The 22,941-nt window shown below is 35.0% G+C and overlaps 1 protein-coding gene across 1 annotated transcript in view; it reads left to right on the top strand.

Annotated features, from left to right (window-relative positions):
- SEP1 (stress enhanced protein 1) overlaps window positions 1-21,040 on the top strand; it is a 95,511-nt gene extending 74,471 nt beyond the window's left edge. The window contains exons 5-6 of the mRNA XM_089802325.1: window positions 18,200-18,253; window positions 20,498-21,040. Of these exons, the coding sequence (XP_089658451.1) occupies window positions 18,200-18,253; window positions 20,498-20,956 (513 nt within the window). The 3' untranslated portion in view covers window positions 20,957-21,040. The remainder of the gene's footprint in view (window positions 1-18,199; window positions 18,254-20,497) is intronic.
- The last annotated feature ends 1,901 nt before the right edge of the window (window positions 21,041-22,941 follow it).

Raw genomic sequence — 22,941 nt, 5'->3', positions numbered from 1 at the left:
CAAACTATGTGTCCCAAATACTCCACCTCCTTAAGACCAAAAGCACATTTGGATGGCTTAGCATAGAGTTGATAATCTTCGAGTAACTGTAATGCTTGATCTACATGCTGCAAATGTTCTTCCCAAGTCTTGCTATAAATTAATATATCATCAAAAAACACTAACACAAACTTTCTCAAGAACTTCTTAAAAATGGAATTCATCAAACTTTGGAATGTAGATGGTGCATTGGTAAGACCGAATGACATCACCCTAAATTCATAATGACCCTCATAAGTTCGAAATGGTGTCTTACAAATATCTTACTCCTTAATCCGAATTTGGTGATAACCTGATCTAAGATCTAATTTGGTAATATACATAGCTCCATTTAATTCATCTAGAAGATCATCAATGACTTGAATAGGAAACTTATCTTTAATGGTGTACTTGTTGATCACTCTATAATCTGGACACATGTGCCAATTTTCATCCTTCTTATGCACGATCACAACACTTTGGCTATGCCTAATAATTCTCGCATCTAGCATTTCCTCAACAATTTTTTCTATCTCACTTTTTTGTATGTGTAGTTACCTATAAGGCCTAATGTTCGGTGGCTGGCTCCCTAGAATTAGTTGTATGGCATGATCATGATCCCTCTTAGGAGGAAGTCCTTTAGGAATATCTCCAAGAATCACTGATTGATGATCAATTATTGCTTGTAAATCTGGATGAGTAAGAGCATTAGATTGAGAGACTTCTAATGAACATAGCTGGGCCACAAAGCCATCTACACCTTTCTTAAGAAGCTTTTGCATTTGATGAGAGCTTACCATTTGTGGGGATTTTTCCTTCAATCCCCTTAGCTCCACTACCTTTCCTTTTGATTGAAATCCCATGAATAGTTCTGGGAAGTTCATCTCAATTGTTTCCAATGTAGTAAGCCATTGTACTCCCAGAACAATATCCGTTGCACCCATGAATATTGCATACATTGGGGTATCAAGTTGATAATCTCCCATGGATAATTTGATACTATGACACTTCCCTAAACAACTAACTATACCCCCATTTGTGATCAAAACCTGAAACTCTGGGGCTAGATATATAAAACAATTTAGAAGAGTTGCCGACTTTTTGTTGAAATTATGAGTACTACCTGAGTCAATCAACATTGTTACTTTTTGCTTCTTTAAGAAACTCACTATCTTGAGAGTTTGTGTTGCACTAAAACCTGAAAGTGCATGACAAGAAATGATTGGCTGAGAATCATGTGATTCCTCACTTGACTCCCTACCCTCCTCTAATATGGGCTCATCCCCTTCTTCCTCACTTGGACCTTCAATATAGAACAATTTCTTTTCACTACATTTATGTCTTCGACTATCTTTGCTATCACAATTGAAACACAACCCTTTTGCTCTTTTCTCCTCAATTTTTTGTGGAGTCAACCTAGTAGGTTGAGGAAGAGAAGGTGTTGAATATCCTTTTTCTCTTGTCACATTAGCCCCTTGCTTTCTAGGAATCAATAACTTCTCCTCTACACTGCGTGCCAATATAAAAGACTCATTTAGTGAGCTGGGACAAAACATGCGTACCTCATGTTGAATGTGATCCTTAAGACCACCCAAGAATAAATCATTCATGTTCTCTGTAATTGTATCCACTCTTAAGGATAGATTTTAGAATTTTGGAATATAATCCTTAACTGATCCTATTTGTTGAAGCTTAGCAAGTTGGCTAAAGAAGTTTTCTGTCACACTATTGTTATATTGTGCTTGGAGTTCTTCTATAAAAATTGACCATGATACAGTGAGACCCCTTTTCCTCCTATGAGTACAAAGCCAATGATACCAAATGAATTGATCTGGTTTTAGATATAAGGAAGCCATCATGACCTTTTGTCCATGTGGGATTTGTTGTACTTCAAAAAAAATTCTCCATTTGATTTATCCATGTTAGAGGATCCTTGCCATCAAATTTGCGCATACCCAACTTTGGAAAAAAATTCCTAGATCTTGTAGGATTAATAAAATTTGTGTCATTATTAGTCAACTTGAAGGTTTCACCTTGATTGCTTGGGAGCTCCTTCCTTGTTTCATTCATATAGGTGCTTAACATGCTTCATATATCTAATATATCTTCTCGTAGGTCAAACATATCCCTCGTAACCTCTTCCTTGAACTTACTAAGTTCCTTATTGGAATTACAATCCTCTGTTGCTTCCCAATCTTGATTAGAGGATTTCCCCAGTGTGGTAGCATTCTTTTTGTCTCTTGTTGAAGGCCTCGTCATGATGGAAACCAATATTTTTGAAATAAATCACACAAATGAAATGTAAATTCTTCGATTTATTTATTTACTGTAACTTACTAGGGCCAAGATACACTTGGAAAAAAAAAAGCCAAAAAAAATTAGCAAATTTGCTGTCTTGAGAGAGAATTTTTCGAATTTTGCAATATCTTGCTTATTTTTTTTTCTTTAATTTCTCCAAGCTTTGAAATTTAGGCTTATCTACTATGTATTCAAAAACTCAATACAAGTTATACTCCAATTTGATAGAATGTGAGAGATATGAAGATCTCAATAAATTGTGTAGAAATAGAAATTCTGCAATAATTTTCTCAAATTTGCTTCAATTCCTCTAAATTTTGGACTATAGCTTCTTTAATTTGGTCTTCAAAAATCCTTTAAAAATATTTGAAAAATTCACCAAAATATGAAAGTTATGCTCTTCCCAAAATCACCCCAATGTTGAGAAAATATCTTGCTTCTATGGTGCCAAGATCATGGTTTGATACCACTTGTAATGAAATAACTTGCAAAATAGAAGAAATAATATGAAATATTATATAAATACGTGATAATAACTGAGAGTAATAGGCCACTTCAAGCAGGCAACCTCCAAATATCTCCAATGAGAACACACTTCCAATGTGATGATGAAATAAGACTCACAACCTCTTATATATATACCTAATTATGCTTAGGTTGAATAGACACAACCCTACATAACACCTAGGCTGACCTTCATACCTAAATAATAATATAATAATGATAACATGACTTAGTTAAGGATTAAGATAGCCACAAGTTGACTATTCATAACTCTATATACACCAATATTAAGGGCATATCATACATGTCCCAAGTGGTTGATTTCAATTTGAAAAAAATTGCATTTTGAAAAATTGGTATATTGTTGGTTATCTCATAAACATTGCAATACCTGCCTCAGATGCCCCACAAGCTCTTCGATAGTCCTTGAGTAAACCAAAATATCATCAAGAAAAATAATAACAAATCAATCCAAGTATGTACAAAAAAATCCTTTCATCAAGCTCATAAAGATTGATGGTGCGTTGTTCAAACCAAATGGAACCATTGTAAACTCATAATGTCTATATCTAGTGCAAATAGTAGTTCGATGAATGTCTGCTTCATGAATTTGATGTTGATGGTACCCTGATTTGAGATTTGTTTTAGAGAACATCTTGGCTCCCTTCAACTGATCAAATAGGTCATCAATTCTAGTAAGAGGATATTGGTTCTTTATAGTGAGCTTATTCAAAAGTCTATAATCAATGCATAATTGAAGGGAACCATCCTTCTTCTTCACAAAAATGACAGGACATCCCTAAGGGGAAACACAAGGTCTGATGAAGTTTTTTTCCCAACAACTCCTCTAGCTAAAGTTGCAACTCACTCAACTCTTGTGTTGTCATCCTATATGGTGCCTTAGAGATAGGCGCCACTCTAATAACAAGATCTATAGGAAAGTCAATCTCCCATTTCGGGGGGATACTTGAAATATCTATAGGGAAAACATCAACATACTGTCGTAGAAGAGGATGATTATCTAGGGTAGACTCTCAGCTCTGATTCTCGTCTAAGTCATCAATAGTTGTTGCAAAGAGCTGTCATTCGTGTCACATACATTGTTTCAATTGTATTGCTGAGATCATACACAAGGAGATAGGTCTTTGTATACCAATGATGTCTGCATTAACCACAAAATCATCTACACATTGAATCCTCTTGTGACGACAATCAATTTTGGTTGCATGCACATCAAGCCAATCCATCCGAAAAATGAAATCATAGGACCCCAAGATAATAACATGCAGATCAAAAGGGGTGACAAAGTTTTAGATTAGGGTAAAAATAGGTTTTGAAGGGAACCCAAAACCCTTAACAAAAAAGAAAAAGAAAAACCATTAAGCACCACCAGGTTTTACAAGGACCTAAAACCTATAGTTTAAAAGTAACAAAATCAGGTTGTTCAGGGACCTGAAACCACAAAATAAAACCATAAAACGAAACCAGGTTTTACAAGGACCTGGAACCTAGTTTTTAACAACGAACAAAAACCAGATAAAAAACCAAGACCAATAACCAGATACTAGGAGTACTACCAAAACAGAGACCAGATACCAGGGACACTACTAGCTGCTACTGCAACTCTTTGATCATTTTCACAACTTCTTTGCCTGCTTCCACAGTGCTTTGGATGGTATCAGTGGCAGATCCCTAGTTACCTCGGCTGCCTTTTTCCTTGAGCTCTGTCTAGTTCTTTTACTTGGACCACCTGGAGACATGATTTCTTCATTAATTCTCTTCCCTAGGCTTGCAACTGCTGCATAAATGCTGGAAGTAAGCCGCTCCATCTTATTGCCATTCTCTTTGATCAATAAACAAAGTTTGTGTTCATATTCCTTTAGTTTATCCAGTATATTACCAACCTAAACTTCCATCTAAGTGACCTTTGTGCGATCAATTTCCTGGTCCTGCCGCATCTTTCCCACTTTTCTTTTGAAATTCATTAATTCATTATACATCCAGGAGTTGGCTTGAAGAGAAGAAAAAGGGGTGACAAAGTTGCCAAGGCCCAAAACACAAGAATACACGAAAGATTCTACTAGTAGTTTGGTGCATGAGGCCAACTCAACTTGCCACCTATTATCTTGCTTTTCCCTAACTAGTTTACAATGCTCTACTAAAGATGGAGAAATAAATGAAAATGTAGCTCCTGAGTCAAATAAGATAGAAATCAGAACATCACCACACACACATGATGTCTCAACCACAATGCCTTGATGCTCTTCTTGGTGATGGTCAACAACTGCAAATACTCGATGAGACCTCCCTGCATCTCCTATAGTAGGCTTAGAAACTGCCTAATGCTGACTGGGTCCCTGAAATAATCTCTGTGGATAATTAACTACGATGTGTCCAAAATGACCACATGAGAAACATTCTATCCTCTTGTAAATATCCTTTTTTATAGGTGGTGCACTAGAGGATTGAACATTGCTTGCACTGAAACTTGACCTAGAATCCTATGTGAGTTGGCTATTGTATGGTCTCTTGTTATGATACTAGTTCATGTCCTTTCCAATATTACCCCCCTAATTGAATTGTGATCTATTGCTCTTATAATCCTGGAAACTTTTCTTCTTGATGTTTTGTCCTCCCTTCGAGGATGAAGGGAAAAATATGGTGTAACCAGTGCCCTAATACTAGGTACCCCATTGAGTTAATCTTGACCGATAATATCATCTGTATTGTCCACTTGTACTGCAACTACGCTCTATAGCGAGGCTCCCTTCTGTTACCAAAGCCTTCTCAACAACCTCCCTAACTGTTTTAGGTTTAAGGAGCCATACATCCTGAATGAGATGAACATTAAGGCCTCTCACAAAATGTTGTACTAACATGGCCTCATCGTGCTGGAATCCTGAATATGGCTTCAATTCCATGAAACAATGCTCATACGATTCTATGGATAGGTTATTTTGATGCAAGGCATGGAATTCATTTGCTCACTGTTGCCTCCAATAATTAGATATGAAATGAGCTCGAAATGTCTCTAAGAACAACTCCCATGATACTATAACAATATCCAAATACAACATTTGCTCCTCTGAATTCCACCAGTTAGATGCAAAGCTTTGTAACTGCAGAATAGAAAATATAGATTTAGTATTGCTCTCATAAGCATGCATCGCAAACCATATTTCTATGTTTATCAACCAATTCTCAGCTTTGGTACCAATACTCTCACCATGGAATAAGAGTGGATTTGTCTTCACTAAATCTCTCATATGACCAGCTAGCCTAGCATCCTGCTTTGCAACAATGTTGCTTGTGGAGGTCTAATGAATGCAATCTTTTATGAAATTGAATTCCTACACTTTAGCCTTTGTAGAACCAAGGTAGGTAGGCCTATACCTTAACCTAATCTGTTGGTTGAAGAAATTTTATAGAAAATAATATGAATTAGTCAAACACTTTCTTAAATTGGCAATATATCGTAAGAAAATCAAATTGTGAATCATACAAAATGTTTGAGTTCTTCTCCCACCCTAGAATTTGATTAGGCAATATCGGGAACTATCTATCTAGAATTTCGCCCTTCCCTTCAAATTCTATGGCTATGGAAGGTCCCGCCCTCTCTTCTATAGTTGGGGCAGTAGGGTGGGGTATTACATTCATAGATCACGCACGTGTGGTTACCCAACCAACAAACAATTCTCATGGGCTCTCACTCATAAGTAAGTAAGTAATTAAGTCCGTAGTGAAGCTATAAGGGCCTCTTATGTATCATCCCTCTCTCCTAGGGTGGTGCGTTTGCATGAACCTACAGAGGCCCTATCTACAACTATATGCCATGACAAAAGTAGGGGGTTGGGGCTGGGTGGTAATCAGAAGCTTCCCTTTCACTAGGTTGGGGGGTATAGTTAGTCCCCCACAACCGAGAACTATACTATAGGAGGGCATTGACTCCCTTATGGGGTCCAGGCCCTAAAAAATTAAAGAAGGACATGCTCTTGTATAAATTGCTTTAGACTATATGATTGCTTAAATGTATTGTGTATGTTGTGAATGTTTAAATATAGATTGCTTTGAGAATGTAGAAATGCTTAACCAAAACTCAAAGTAATGTAAGATCAGTGCCTGCCTTCCTTAGGTAATGAAATGATGCTTAAGTGATCTATGTTTAACCTTGAGAGACAATTTTTAAATATGTTGCTTGAAGAAATTTGTGAACTGAACGACTTCTATGTGTTTCAATTATTTAATATGCCACATTTAATAGAGAAGGCTAGTGAGACATAATCCAAATGTTAAACAATATTAATTTTTCTATTGAAATCATAATATTATCAAAACAATTATCCCATAAGATAGCACATTCAAGATCTACCTTCGTGAAATAGATACCACAGGGAACAAATCAAATAACAAAAAGAATTTGCACAAATTTGGAAAGATAGAAGCCCTTGATACTATATTAATAATAGGAATAAAGTTGCATTGAACTAGATGCAAGATCTGAAAATGAAATTCCAATTATGCATTCTTCAATTTATGAGTTTCTAAAAGATTGTATCTATGAATTCATCCCTAGAACATAATGATCCTCTTTATATAATAGAGGAATCAATATAGGTGAAAAGACATGCCTTTTCCCCAAGAGGTGTAATAACGTTTTTCAACAACTATATAGAAACTAACTTAACAAGATAAATTTTACAAAATATCATTTAGAACAAAGATCATTGTAACGCCCCACCAGGGAACCCAAAAGAAATTAACCTAAAGTTTCACTACATTTTCCAAACATTTTTTTTATAAAGATAGTAACTTAACAACATAAATAATATAGCAAAAGTAATAACATAAACATAAGCACATACCATAAAACAAATTCCAACAAGGGTCCTATGATGTTGAATCACATTTAAGCTTAATTAATACTAAAACCAATATATAACACATCCACATTAAAGAATAATCTACAAGTAATAATCCATTTAAAAAATTTATAATTATCTCAAATGCCACTTGGCAATAGTTAGAATGCACAATCATCCACTATATAGGTCACAAGATATGAAAGGCTGAAAGAATATGCATCATAAACATATATTACATCATCTCTTTAAGATCCATGAATTAAAATACAATGCAATAGGTATAACCATCCATCATATTACACACAAATAGAATGAAAGGAAATGCAGAACAAGGAACTCTGGCCATGGCATCAAACTGTAGGATCTCAATGGCAAAAGTAAAAAGCACTACCACTCGACCTCATGATAACCTGAAAAGGGTCCACTCCCACCACACTGAGGAGATAGTCTCAAGTCCCAAATAGGATAAAAATTTCAAAAGTCAAAATCAACATCTAGGTCAAGAAAAACTTGAAAGTAATCTAACTCAAGGTACCCACAAGTGACATCTAAACCCATAGGCAACAATGACATGTAGGGAATCTACTATGCAAGTGTGTAAATGTCATCACATGAGCCAACTCTAAGGTTAACCTAGTAGCCACTATGTACTCCGAGCCCCCTAGTGTCTCTAGGCAGCGTCAATATCCTTTCATACAGACAAGGCATACTAACAAGTCATCTCTAAGGTTACCCTGGTAGTTTTTTAATACCCTAGACCCCCTAGTGACTTTCTATGGTACCAATATCTTATTAATTCATTTTAAACCCATTTAATGAAATGTTATCACTTATTAAAATAACCTACAATCGGTTACCCGTCAGCCTCTTGAGGGTCTTGACCTCCATTGTAAGCCACTTCCCAACATGAAATACAAATAACCTACCCTAAGCTCATCAAAAGCAATAGATCTCAAATGACCATAAAACACACATTAGTTCTTAAACAAGCAACTGAGAAGTATTGAAATATTAGTGATCATAATCATAGATTCTACCAATACAATCATCCTAACAAGACTGATCCAAAATCAAGTATACATATACAAAACTATGAAACCACATGACGTCACCTAAAAAATAATAACTCATAATCACCTTAGTTCTATACAAGAAACTGGGAAGCAATCCAAAGATAATTGATTGAAGACTCAAAGGTTATGTCAGAAAGGTCACACCATTCACCTCAATTCCACACAAGAACACTGGAAAGCAATAACCACCAATAGATCAAACTCATCATAGAAATACACAACACATCACCAAGGTTGGGTATAAAAGATCATATACAAAACATCATCATGACCTCACATAACAAACCCCCAAGCCTCTGGTAAACATCATGATTTGGTCAAAGCTAAGTCAACCTCGAAACCCAACATCAATAAACCACATATCACATATAGTAAAAACAATGTAACTTTCTCAATACATTAGGTCTTGAAAACACAAAGGTTTAATTTTTTCTTATAGGTTTTCAAGGCCTCATTTTCATTTCGATGTAAGTTTTCAACTTTACCAAAGTTTATAAATTTTTCCCTTACAACTTAACCCATTTTCACTTTCAAATTTGAACGCATCAATACCATTAACTTTTGAATATAAAAATGCCTCTATTAAATATCATAAAATAATTTAAATAATAATTACTAAATTCTTAAATACTAATAATTGATTATTTAATAAAATAATCACAAGATTATTAATAATCATAATCATTAAATAATAACATAATAACATTTTAATTTAAACTTATTATACAATATTTACTATTAATTAAACTGAATTAAACTGTGATAATTAAATTAATTAATAATTACTACACTATAATAAATAAATTATTAATAAATTTAATAAATCATAAAACTATTATTAAAAATCATATATATATATATCTATCTATATGTATATATATACATATATATAGATATGTATATATACATATACATATGTATGTACATATATATATGTATATATATACATATATATGTACACACACATATATATGTATGTACACACACATATATATATATATGATTTTTAATAATAGTTTTATTATTTATTAAATTTGTTAATAATTAATAATTTATTTATTATAGTGTAGTAATTATTAATTAATTTAATTATTGCAGTTTAATTTATTTATTTAATTAAACTGCAATAATTAAATTAATTAATAATTACTACACTATAATAAATAAATTATTAATTATTAACAAATTTAATAAATAATAAAACTATTATTCAAAATCATATATATATATATATATATATATATACATATATATGTATACATATATGTGTGTGTGTGTATATATGTATATATGTAACACACACACACACACATATATATGTATACATATCTATATATATATATATATATATATATATATATATATATATATATATATATATATATATATATATATATATACATATACATATACATATACATATATATACATATTTATACATATATATACACACACACACACACACACACACATATATATAAATGTATACATATATATGTATATGTATATATGTATACATATATACATATATATATACATATATACATATATATACATATACATATATGTGTATATACATACATACATATACACATACATACATAAATACATATATATATATATACATATATATACATATACATATATATGTATATACATACATACATATATACATACATACATACATACATACATATGCCAAAGTGGACTAGGCACCGTAATTATATTAATAAACTGATTCAAAGACTCATCTGTGGAAGAATCAGGAAGAAACCTCAGAATCATTGTCATATACATGTATGATATATACAATGGATGATTACATTTTTTTTTTCAAATGGAAATCACAAAATTACTGAGAGCTATACATGAGGGGCACCTTTTCCCTAAGCTGAACCCAAACAAAATATCCAAGAGTCGTTGAGATGCCAAATACCTAAATTATCAACAAAACACTGAATTGGACGCGAGTGCAACTAGAAGCACTTATTTCCTTGCAGGCCATGCTGGCAATCAGCTAGCAATCTAATGAAGGCTTTAGTTGTTCATATGATTGCCTAGATCATTTACATCTTATACAATCAGTTCATGAAGTTTAGTATCCTGCCTAGCAACTTCTTTAGGGGAAAATGTTGTCACTTCATGACCATCACAACCTTTATTGGCAAGGTGATCTGCTACCACATTACCTTCGCAGAGAGTATGAGATATGTAAATTTCTTGAAATGAATTAAGGAGAAGCCAGACTTGTTGAAGAATTTATTCAAGCTACTAATTACATGATTTCCTCTTAATGCAAGTATTGATTATTACCAATGAATCACCTTCTATTTGAACACATTGAAATCCTCTTGCTCTTGCAAGAGCCAGCCCAATCAGTAAACCCTGATCCTCAACCATATTGTTTGTACGTTGGGGGAGTGGGAAATATTTCAATGCCAAAACAGAGCCCTAGTGGTCTCAAATGTACACACCCACCCTCGATTTCCCTGGGTTACCTCTCGAAGAGCCGTCAAAATTTATTTTAACAATCCCCTGGACAAGATGAATCCAATGAACTAGATGATAGTCTTGAGTCTTTGAAGAAAATGATTGGTGACACCACCCAGTTGGACCATGAATATGCTTCCATTCCCATGTAACAATACTGTCTGAACATGTCATACGAAGATTACATTTAAGCTTTGAACGACTGGTGTTTACCACCTCAGAGATTGATTTTTCCAAATTTGAAAGAACCACTTGAATTGGAGTAATTACTTTACACAAAATTCTTTTGTTGTGCTCCCACCAAATCACCCAAACAACCAAAGCTAGAATACATAACCATAGAGCGGAGAAGAGGGAATTTGAGAATAATTCTGGCCATGACTAAAACAAGTCCCATAATTTGTTTGGTAGAGATGTAGAGTACTGCAATTTTCCTAAAACAAATGTCCAACATTGTTGGGTAACAGGGCAAATTAAAAAAAAGACGATCCACATTTTCCTCTTCACGATCACACATAATGCAATTGAAAGGTTGTTCAATCTTTAATTAATGGAGTTAGTCACTAGTTAATGCCCTTTTGTTTAAAGCTAACCACAAAAACCATCCAAGTTTGGGTAGTGTGAAGTGACACCAACAAAAGGATAAAGCATGAGAGGGATGCTTATTAATTTCTTGTTGTTGAGAAAGATTATATCCATCTTTGATATTGAAGTTACCCTCTCTACTGGGAACCCAAATCACCTTGGGTTCCAAGGTTGACAAATAGACCACCTTTTTATGAGAGAATCATTTCCATATGCTTACATTCCATGGGTGGAAGGGGCAATTCTATTGGATCTTTCCATATCACTCTTCTTGAGAACATACATACATCTGACACAAAATTTATTAAGTGAATTGTCCATACATTTTCAGAAGCTTAAACAATATCCTCAATTCTTTCAAAGTTGGCAAGGGGAGGTTCCCCATTCCATGAGTCATGCTAGAATTTGACTTGTGAGCCACTATTGACTTCCCAAGAGATGTAATTGGTTACTAACTCTCTTGAAGACATTATAAAGTCCCATATTGTTGACTCTTTAGGAGGATCAAGAATGGTGAGGATTCTGATTGGATTAGCATTGTTTAGATATTTATGTTGCATAATTTGACACCAGACATTTTGCAAATTAGTATACATTTTCCATTCTAGCTTACCTCTGAACAATTTGTTCCATTTTTGCAAGTCATGAATCCCCGCACCACCCAGTTACTTTGCTTGTGCCATGTTATCAATTGACACAAGTGGGATTTTCTTATCCCCATTCATATTTCCTGTCCATAAGAATTCTCTCAGAATTTTTTGAATGACATGAATAACTAAAGTAGGCACTTTGAGAACTGATAAGTAGTAGTTTGATGTTGTTGAAAGCACCAATTTAATAAGGAGGACTCTGCCTATAAGTGAAAGCCATCTTGCTTTCCAAGAAACTACTCTTGACTTAATTCTATCAATTATGGGTGTCCAGTAACTTGTTCTATTTGCTCCAACAGAAAAAGGAATACCCAGATAGACATAAAGCGAAAAATCTATTGTGAATCCTTAGATCCTGACAATGTTGTTTGATATTATCTGATTGACATTGAACATATTTATCTTTGACTTTTGTGAATTAACTTTTTGATTTGAGGTTGAGGTATACAAATCCAAAGATTTTTTAATCTGTCTTGCTTCCGAAACTGTGGAGGCTCCAAAAAGTAGTGTATCATCTGCAAATAAGGTGTGTGTTATTGAAATGCTTGTCTCACTTATTTGGGCACCTTTCCAGCTACTTGAAGCTTGCTATTTCTGAAGATGTCTACTGAAGGATTCTACCATCAGAATGAAGAGGACTACAGATAAAGGATCACCCTACTAGACTCCTTGTGTGGAAGCAAAAAACCCGCTGACACCCCATTAATCAAAATTGAGAACTAAGCACTTGAGATATAGGCCCTCACCCACTTCAATTTTCCCAAATCCAATTTGCGCAAAACCTTAAACAAGAAATCCCAACAAACTCTATCATAGGCCTTCATCATATCCAACTTGATGAAAAATCTGACGATTTGCTAGTATTTATGAAGTGGAGTGTTTCATGAGCCACTAATGCTCCTTCCATTGTTTCCCTGCTCGAAACAAACCCACTTTGTGGCTGAGATACAAGGCTCGGTACCAAGTATTGCATTCTAAAATATATGGCCTTCATGATGATTTTATAAATTGTTACATAGAGAAACATGCCTGAAATCAGCAAAGGTTTTAGGTGTTTTAGCTTGAGGAATAATAGCTATTTTAGTAGTCTTGAAGTATTTTAGCATGGATTTGCTAGATCTGGATTCTCCAATTACAAGAAGGAGTTCCCATCCAACTAGATCCCAACATGCTTAAAAGAATAGAGCAGTAAATCCATCTGGACTTGGCACTTTATCTGGAGGAAGTGAGAAGATAACCTTTTTGAGTTCCTAGATTGTACATGGCACCATTAACCTCAAATTATTCGATTTTGACACAATTGTTGGGATGGACTCAAGTAGTTCAACCTCGCGTGTGGCCGTGGCATCTAGAAGAATCAGAGGGGCTAAAAAGTATTTAAAAAACCTCACTCCATCATCTTGTATTCTTTGAGGATCTGTTAGAATAATGCCAGAATCCACATTATTAATGGAGAAAATTTGATTGACAAGTATTTTTTTCTTGGTTGAAGCATGAAAGTACTTTGTATTTTTATCTCCCTCCTTTAGGCAAAGTTCCCACAATTTTTGTCTCCAATAAACCTCTTCTATACTACACAATTCTTCCCATTGAAGTGATAACCTTTTTTGTGTGGCAAAAGATTCATTGTCCATACCTTGATTGGTAGTCATCTCAAGAACATTTTCTAGCTGTTGCTTGACAGTCTCCTTTTGTTTGAAAATGTTTTCAAAGACCACTTCATTCCACTTCTTGATTTGAACTTTGATAAATTTCAATTTACTTGCGAATCAATACATTTTGGTTCTGTCAGTTGCGGGGGGGGGGGAGGTAGTAGTCAACCATTGTTTGATTGAGAGCAGAAAAACTGAATGTCTCAGCCACATTCTCTCAAATTTAAATAATGGCTATGTTGAGCTGGCTGAAAACTCACTTGAATGCTGATAGGAAAATGATTAGATCCTGGCTTTGGCATGATATCTGATAGAAAGGTAGAATTAGTTAACTTCCAATTTTGAGAAATTAAGAATCGGTATAATTTGATAGCTATTTGGGCATAATCAACTCTTTTATTAGTCCAAGTGTATGAGCCACTTGTTGGCTCGATGTCCATAAGGTTGTTATCTTCTACAAATTTGGAGAAATCTTGAATGGTTTTCAGCGGCAGGGTGATGCCACCACACTTTTTAGACAGTTTGAGGATAGTGTTAAAATTTCCCCTTATTATGATATGTTGGTCATAGTGAGATTGAACCACGTGAGTCAATTCCATCCAAACTCTCTACTTATCCAATGTTGTAGAAGGGCCATATACATTGAACAGGAGGAATTTTTTGTCAAACCAGTTCAAAGATAATGCCTTCCAATTGTCCTTCTACTTTGATAGATGACATTGAACTACTTTAGAATCCCAAAGGATGACCAATCCCCCCAAGGCACCATTCCTGGCTCTATGAACTGATTGCCAATTTGACCATTTCCCAATGGTTTCATCAAAGTTACTTGTGATATTTTTGTTTCTTGCAAAATAATGACATCTGCTCTCATAGAATCCAACTCTTTCTTGATTCTGTATCTTTTTTCAGAGGCATTTAATCCTTTGACATTCTATGAAATTATCTTCATGGTTGACAAGGAGAACACTTAGTCCTCCTCGTCAATCTTTATGAGGGTGTGAATTTTCCATCCAAGGTTAATTGGATACCTGCTGCAATTTCTTCTTTAGTTTGAGTATTCTTAGGTTTTTTGCCTCTTTTCTTCGGAGTGGGCTTATCTTGGATGATTTGAGAGGGGGTCTGTTGAATTGAGAGTATTTTTTTAGGATCAAAACCCAATTTTAATGACATTTGGGCAGAATTTGAGACTATCAACTCTGAGCAAAGCTCTGCCTTCTCTTGGGATTCAGGTTGCTCTACAACATCCTAGTTTATGTTTGAAACTTTCAGATCTTCAGCCTATGCCCCAACAGCCCGAGAATCGTCCTTCTCTAGCTCCATAAAGCTATTAGACCTCACCCATTCTCTAATTTGATTAGTAACAACCTCATCTAAATTATAAATCTCATCATCAGCTAGAGTCTCCGATAGGATCAATGCCTTTTGAAAGTCCTATTGAATCTGAGACTCATTAAAGATCTCAGATGACTCGAACTGGGAATCCTGACATGTTGACATTACTGAAATCATTCTCTATTATTAAAAATCATTAATAATATTTTAATTTAATAAAAGATAAAAAAAAATTTAAAAGGAAAGGTCAACGTGTTTTAAAGGCCCACAGGCCTGCAACAAATATGCTACTGCAACAGGTCCTACATCAGCGGTATCGCTATTGACACAACAAGACTGCTGCGACCCCATATGCCATGAGGGAGGTAGAAAACGAGAGGGAAGGTGGATGTGGTGTCCTGCCTCCCTCCAAAACATTTTTAATTTTTTTTTTTTGTTTATTAAAAACAAATAAATATGACCCCCCTTCAATCAAATTTTTATTTAGATTTTTTTTAATAAAAATTGTGAATTTAGATCTGATAGGGAAGACCCGAATAAGCAATCAAATTTTTCATTCTATAATTCAATTTCATCCCAAAACCCTACCTAATTAAAATACCCATCTATTAAATTCACGAAATGAGGCTTCCAATTCTCAATTTCTCAAATACAGACAATTTCAAAATGACAAACAATGAAAGTATATGACAAGGGTATCAATTTAATTAATTAATTCACTGATGAAATCAAGAACAAAAACCAGTAAATTACAACACAATGATATCAACCAAATCTAAAATTCTGAGAACAGATTAATCTAGACATGAAGAAGATAAGAAATTTAAGAATGAAAATCTACTGCGCAAATTAACCACAAGATTCTACCTGAATTTGCTGCTAATTCGACAGTGCATGAAGTACGCAAGTATTTCCCTATCTTTCTGAAAACCTCCTTCTCCAAAATTGCTCCTCCAAAACCCAGTTCCTATAAAAATGAGCTCTAGATCTCTGATAAAGAGTTCTCCCCTACATTTAGGACTTCGATTGTGCATTCACAGAAGAAGACCCGTTGATCTTGATCTTTTATTATTTTATTACATTTTAAATATTCATGTACAACCTTTTTGCCATTTAACTAAAATATCTTTATTAAATAATTTTCTTTTTCTCTTTAATTAATTCTTGAGACATTTTTGATAAAAATATTTATTAACTTAAGTAATAATAAGATTTAGCATTTGTTTAAAAATGAATTATTGAATTAAATAAATATTATTACGCCCAAAATTAAACTTTAATATGATCTTTTAAATTTAATTCTTTTATATAATTAATTTCTCAATCAATTAAATATAATTAAATATTGAATTTTATTTATAAATTTTTTATTTAAATTAAATTAATAAATTATCTTTTAATTTGGTTTAATTACAACTGAAAATCATCGCAGATCCACAAGATGAACTACGAACACTGAACTGCAAGACAAAGAACATAATCAAACTCCAAGGTCAAAGTCACAAATTCATGTCACTTGACAAATTCAGATGGGTAAACAACTCAGATACTTATCCTACTTTCTAGGACAATTTGCTTAGGTTAGGATTTGGACTTAAGAATTATCTCCCCACTTATACCATTGAAATACTGCGATAGGGTACACTCATCTTGGCAATTCAGGGAAGTCAATACCTGATACCTACAATATGCATAAAATCTATGCATGTACATATTCATATTCTTAACTAAACATACAATGGCCGAAAGTGGTACATCGTGTAGATCCCAACTAGCAGGTGACTATGACTCCCTCCCTCAACCATATCAGAAACATCATACAAAAAGTAAACAGATAGGTACACTATACACATGCAAGTATCCATATAAAATACACAAATAATTCATCTAACTATCATCATGAAATAATTGAAATCAATGTATACAAGAAATAACTAGTACCAAAATAACTCGTCATATAATCAACTGAGTATGAAACAATATCCAATAATTTGAAAAACAATGTCACTGAGCATCGAGTATAAACATAAAGCTGGCCTAGAAGAGTTCGACAATAATAACTGAAAAGCAAACTAGGGGTAGGCACCAATCAATCCCCTAGTAGGACACCACACTTGATATTCTTCCAAGATCATTAATTTGCACGTGAATTAAGAGATTGATGGCCCAAGTGTAGCATTTGGATTACCTCATAATGATCCTACATAGTGACCTAAGAATTTGATAGAATCAAGCAAAACTTGATCATAAGAAGGAGAATTATATGATAAGAGAATCACAAATTCTCCACATTTCTCTTGGGCCTTAGCTACACTTGTAATAAACCATGAACAAATCAAAATTATGAATCCTATAAGATACCTAAAATCCTTCATTCTATCATAAGGTTCTTATGATAATGACCACACTACATTATAAGATAAAAGAGAATCTTGACCTTAGAAATGTCACGTCTCACCTTAGAACATTTTCCTTCTTGCTTATGTGGCTATGTCGACTTGGTCAAAACTAAGACTTAGTTAAAAGTTGAATGAAAGTAAATGTTTTAAAATTTCTAATTGAAATGAATTATGATGATGGATACGTATGAAATATTACATTCAATGATGATGTTATTTGATGTAATCATGATGCGATGTTTATAGTTCTGATTCAGTTAATGTTATTCTTAAATAATGATGCAAACAAGTTGTTAATAATGATCGATACTGACTCCTTGTTATGGTTGTGAGTGTCTGAGTGGATGCAGGGATCGTCACGACAGAAGTGTGGTCGAGGTAGAGAAGGTTAGCCCCATGGAAAGGGATGTGTCGAATGATTATGCGACCACACACACTTCACTTAGGATTTATATGATGTTAGAATACTGTTACTGTGCCTTACTATGTTTATTCTAGACAGTAGAATGAATGTGGAAATAACATTTGATTTAAATAGAGACCCTGAAATAAGCAAATATAAATTAAATTGATGAAAAAGTTTGATCTAATGTTAATTGTGTATATGTGGATAACATTAATACCTTTCTTAGGGGCATTCTTACTACTATTTCATAACCATAGTAACTATGTATATATAAGTTTTCTTGTGAAACGAATTGTTTTAAAAACAAAATTGAGATGTTCTCCTATTAAGGCATTTGTTAAAATTTGGAGGAGATATTTTTGTTTTACATTTCCGCATGAATGCGAAGCGGGCAGTTAGGTCAGTTGACACGACAATTTTGGGAGAAACAACGTTAAGAATAGGGTTTGGGGAAGAAATGGGGAACAAGACAGGAAAGAGGGCCATCTATAGCCTTGTACGTCATATGGCAAGAGTGGACCTTGGGCAGAAAATTGGTAGGAGCAATCGTATCAACAGACATTACAATCTTCCAGGTTTTCTTTTGCTTAACATTCAGCCACCATCTACTTTTTGAATTACTGGAAGTGTCGCTTTTTGACTAGCAATAGTATGAAGGAAAATGCAAATCTTTGTTTAAATTGCGTTGGCATGTATTTGGGCGTTCCATGTTGTGTAACTCAGTGAATGTGGAAGCTCTGAAATCTTCTCCTGCCGTTTGCCTTTGTAAATGGTATTATTATGCCTGCTTTAAAGTTCTGCTAGAGTCTTTTGACTTAAATTGGTTTGTGAGTACGCATGTGTTTCTTCCTTTCACGTATTGTCCTGCAAAGCCTTGGCTTTCACTAATTCCAATCCTGCTGTTTGTGAGATGTGCTTTGGCGACCTGCTAAGCATCCATTCTAAATCTTTTGAAGACCACCCAATCTTCCTTCGCTTGGCTGCTGTAGATGCATCACAGTTGTCAACCAAGGAGAGGAGGAGGAAGGAGAAGTATGGTGCTCGTGCTCTCCATTTCAATTCCTCTCGGCGTTGCTATTTAGGGTGCCCTGTTAATCAATGCATGGGTTTTATCTAGCGAAGGCGTAGAAGGCAGCTTGAGAAAATGGAGGGCGACGACACACCAACCTCGCTCGGAATATTCACCTAAAAGATCTTAAAATTGCCACCAACAAACTTAGACATAAGTTGGAAAAGGGAGCATTTGGGCTGTGTCTTTAAAGGAACTTTGTCAAAAAAAAAAATACTACTGTAGCCGATAAAGTTGTGACTGACTGTGATTGTGACGACACCGTTCTGTTACCCTGTTAACCATACTGGTTGCTATTTAAGCCATAGTGCTGTTAATTAATAAATAGATCCATAGAATGTTAAACTAGAAATCTAGAAGTCATGACGTCAGCGACACTGTTTCCTTTAATACCCTAAGCTGGGTTATGCCTTTAATACGCTGAACTTTTATTTATTTATTTCTGATCAATACTGAAGCACAACAAAACTCTAAAAGTTAGAAGTTAAATCTTACTACAGGGATTGCATGTTTTAACCTTAATGTAATCCTCAACTCTTGACCACATTGCGGATAGATGTTAAAGTTGGACTCTTATATCTTTTTGAACACTACTCTTATCAGTACGAACTAGACTATCTTGGGTAAGACATCAATTAACTCACAAATATCATACTCAGGAACTGAGTTGTATCATTGTATCTACTATTCTGCACTTGGAAATATTGTTTTTTAAAACTTTTACATATTGATTAGATGGTTAACCAGTATAACATAGTATAACTCCTAATTCAGTTGGCTGAACTATGTACCTCAGAAGTCTGAAGTGTATTCTGATGGCTGATATTGTGCGATGGTTATGAAATTATATGTCAACTTGTTGGTAGCATTAACAAGTATATCCCCTCATGTCGGGTGTAATGTAGCGATTTATGGGACAGATAGGTGGATATCTTCATGTTTAGTTTCCCTATCTGCCAGTACTGTAGAATGGTTGCATTATGTTTTTGTTTCTTCTACAGGTAATTCTGGGTTGAAAAGTGCTTGGCCAAACCATTTTATTTTTTTCCAAATACTGTATATGTGACACATGGTTATACCTATTTGGAATTCTTTTACTGCATATGTGTAGATATGTAGTTCATTTATTTATTTCCCAGCTACATTTCGTGTTTAGACTACTAGGCACATGGTTGCAATGGAGAAATGTTACACGGTCGCACCAGATACATCCGACCCATCTTGTTCCGGGAAGCTAGGCTTCTCGTGCCAGGATCGGGGAGCTCTTCGTGTCAGGAAGAGACCCGGGGGAGTACTTCACTCCGTGGTTGGCGAGGTTAAAGCGCCTGGGCCACACTTCCGTCTCGGGAAGCAGGTGGGAGACGTCCTACAACTTTTGGAGACTGGAACCACTAGAGAGCTCATCGGAAAGTCATCTCACTTTGATTACCCAGTTCGTCATTTGAGATGTACTTATTTATTTGGAGAGTCATCTCAGTTTGATTGCCCAACTCATCATTTGAGATGTACTTATTTGTTTGGAGAGTCATCTCAGTTTGATTGCCCAGCTCGTCATTTGAGATGTACTTATTTATTTGGAGAGTCATCTCAGTTTGATTGCCCAGTTCGTCATTGAGATGTACTTAATTATCATATTGTAATTCATTAAAATTCAGCTCTAATTTGATGCTCTTTCAAGAAGGGTAACTTGTAACTGTTATGTTGATCAGCTGCAACTTGTAACTGAAACTTTTTATGTAACTGTTGAAAAGCTGTAAGCTGGAATAGCTAAATAGAAAAGATGTATGTTATGTCCTAAATGTATATAAAAGGATTTATGATGATAAATTTTAATGATGCATTATTTATCTTTGTAACGAATAGTATGTCTTTTCCACTTATTTGTGCATAGTCTCTTCCGCATTTTCCGATTGAAGTTTATGTGACAAAGTTAGTCTAAAAAGGTTCTTTATATATGGTAGTAGAGCGCATGGTTTAAATCTAGGCCCTTGGGCTACTATGCTAATTGCACCTATGTTTGACAGGTGTTTTGAAATACTACCATGGCCACAAGATCTAAACGAAAAGTTGGGTCGAGCAGTAGTGCACGGGCTGAAGAACCTAATGAGAGGTTGGATCAGATTATGGCACTATTAACCCAACAGGGGGCTTTGTTACCACAACAAAGCCAGCGGATGGACAACCTAGAGCAAGGGGCTCGAGGTAGACAAGCAGAAGAAGAGGCCAGGAAGCGTGAGGAGAATCAACGCTCCGAAGCCTTAAGTAAGAAGGAAGAGGAGCTAAGGAAGAAACGTGAGGGTGAGCAAATGGCTGAAGCTCTTAGGAGGTATGAAATAGAGTAGAAAACAGAAGCTGACGGTCGAAGTGCTCTCTTTAATTCTGATAGAATTCAAATAGCTGCTGATTTGAGCAAGGATCTCAAGAAGCTAACTCCTCCCACATTCCATGGAAGAGCTTCTGGGGAAGATGCAGAGGCTTGGATTACTAGCATGGAGAAGTATTTCCTAGTGCGAAACTACACTGGGAAATCTAAAGCAGTATGGGCCACCTATTAGCTAATGGGTGAAGCAGCCAACTGGTGGGAGAATGTTATGGCTCAAAAGAAACTCCAACATGGAGAGGTAACTTGGGAAAAATTCTTGTAGTTGTTTCACAAACGATGGTTACCTCAGCTTTATTATGACAGGAAAACAACAGACTTCTATAAATTAGTACAAGGGAACATGAATGTTACACAATATCACGAGCGATTTTTCCATTTGGTGAAATATGTTCCACAGTATCAGCACGATGAACTCTTTAGAATGCGGAAGTGTGTAATGGGCTTGCGACCTAAAATTTATAGTGAGGTTGAGAAGCAAGAGCCTGAAACCATGGACTTTGCATTGCGTAAGGCCCTAAAGAAGGAGCAGAGGTTGAAGGATGCTTCATCCTACAAATCCTTCAACCAGAACTACAAGAGGAAGTTTCAGGATAGCAGGACATATCAGGATAACAAAGGGTATCGAGATGATGGAATAAAAGGAAAAGAAAAGAAACAAAAAATTAGGAACATGAAAGACAAAGGACACGAGAATTTTGACAGAAATAAGGAAAATTGGAACAACAATCAAAATTTTAGAAATTGCGGTGGCAGGAATGGAAACAACTGAGGGGGTCAACATAGAAGAATGCCTAGGGGAGGCTGCTACATATGTGGAGGAAACCATTATGCTACTAAGTGTTCACAGCGAATTGATAAGAAAGACTTTCCCCCGTAACACCGTATCCATGCTGCAGTGGATCATCGACAGACAGATTATCAGGCCACTCCCATTCAGATGACTGGTACACTTTTTGGTTACCCTGTTTCTATCTTAATAGATACTGGTGCTACTGAATGTTTTGTAGATCCTAAAATATTAACCAAGATACCTGTTAGGGCTGGTTTTATGACATAACCATGGATTGTAGAGTATGGTAACAGGGCTGAACGCAGGGTAGAGCAATGCTTATCTTGTAGCGAGTTGGAACTTTCTAGTTTTCGAACTGAGGTCAACTTGTATGTAGCGCCTCTGGGCTCATATGATGTCATCTTAGGTATTAATTGGTTAAGTGAGC

The sequence above is a fragment of the Cupressus sempervirens genome, chromosome 9 (genome assembly GCF_028749045.1).
Source record: "Cupressus sempervirens isolate cs-2001-9-10 chromosome 9, ASM2874904v1, whole genome shotgun sequence".
NCBI lineage: Eukaryota > Viridiplantae > Streptophyta > Pinopsida > Cupressales > Cupressaceae > Cupressus > Cupressus sempervirens.
This window is presented reverse-complemented; position numbering and strand designations above follow the sequence as displayed.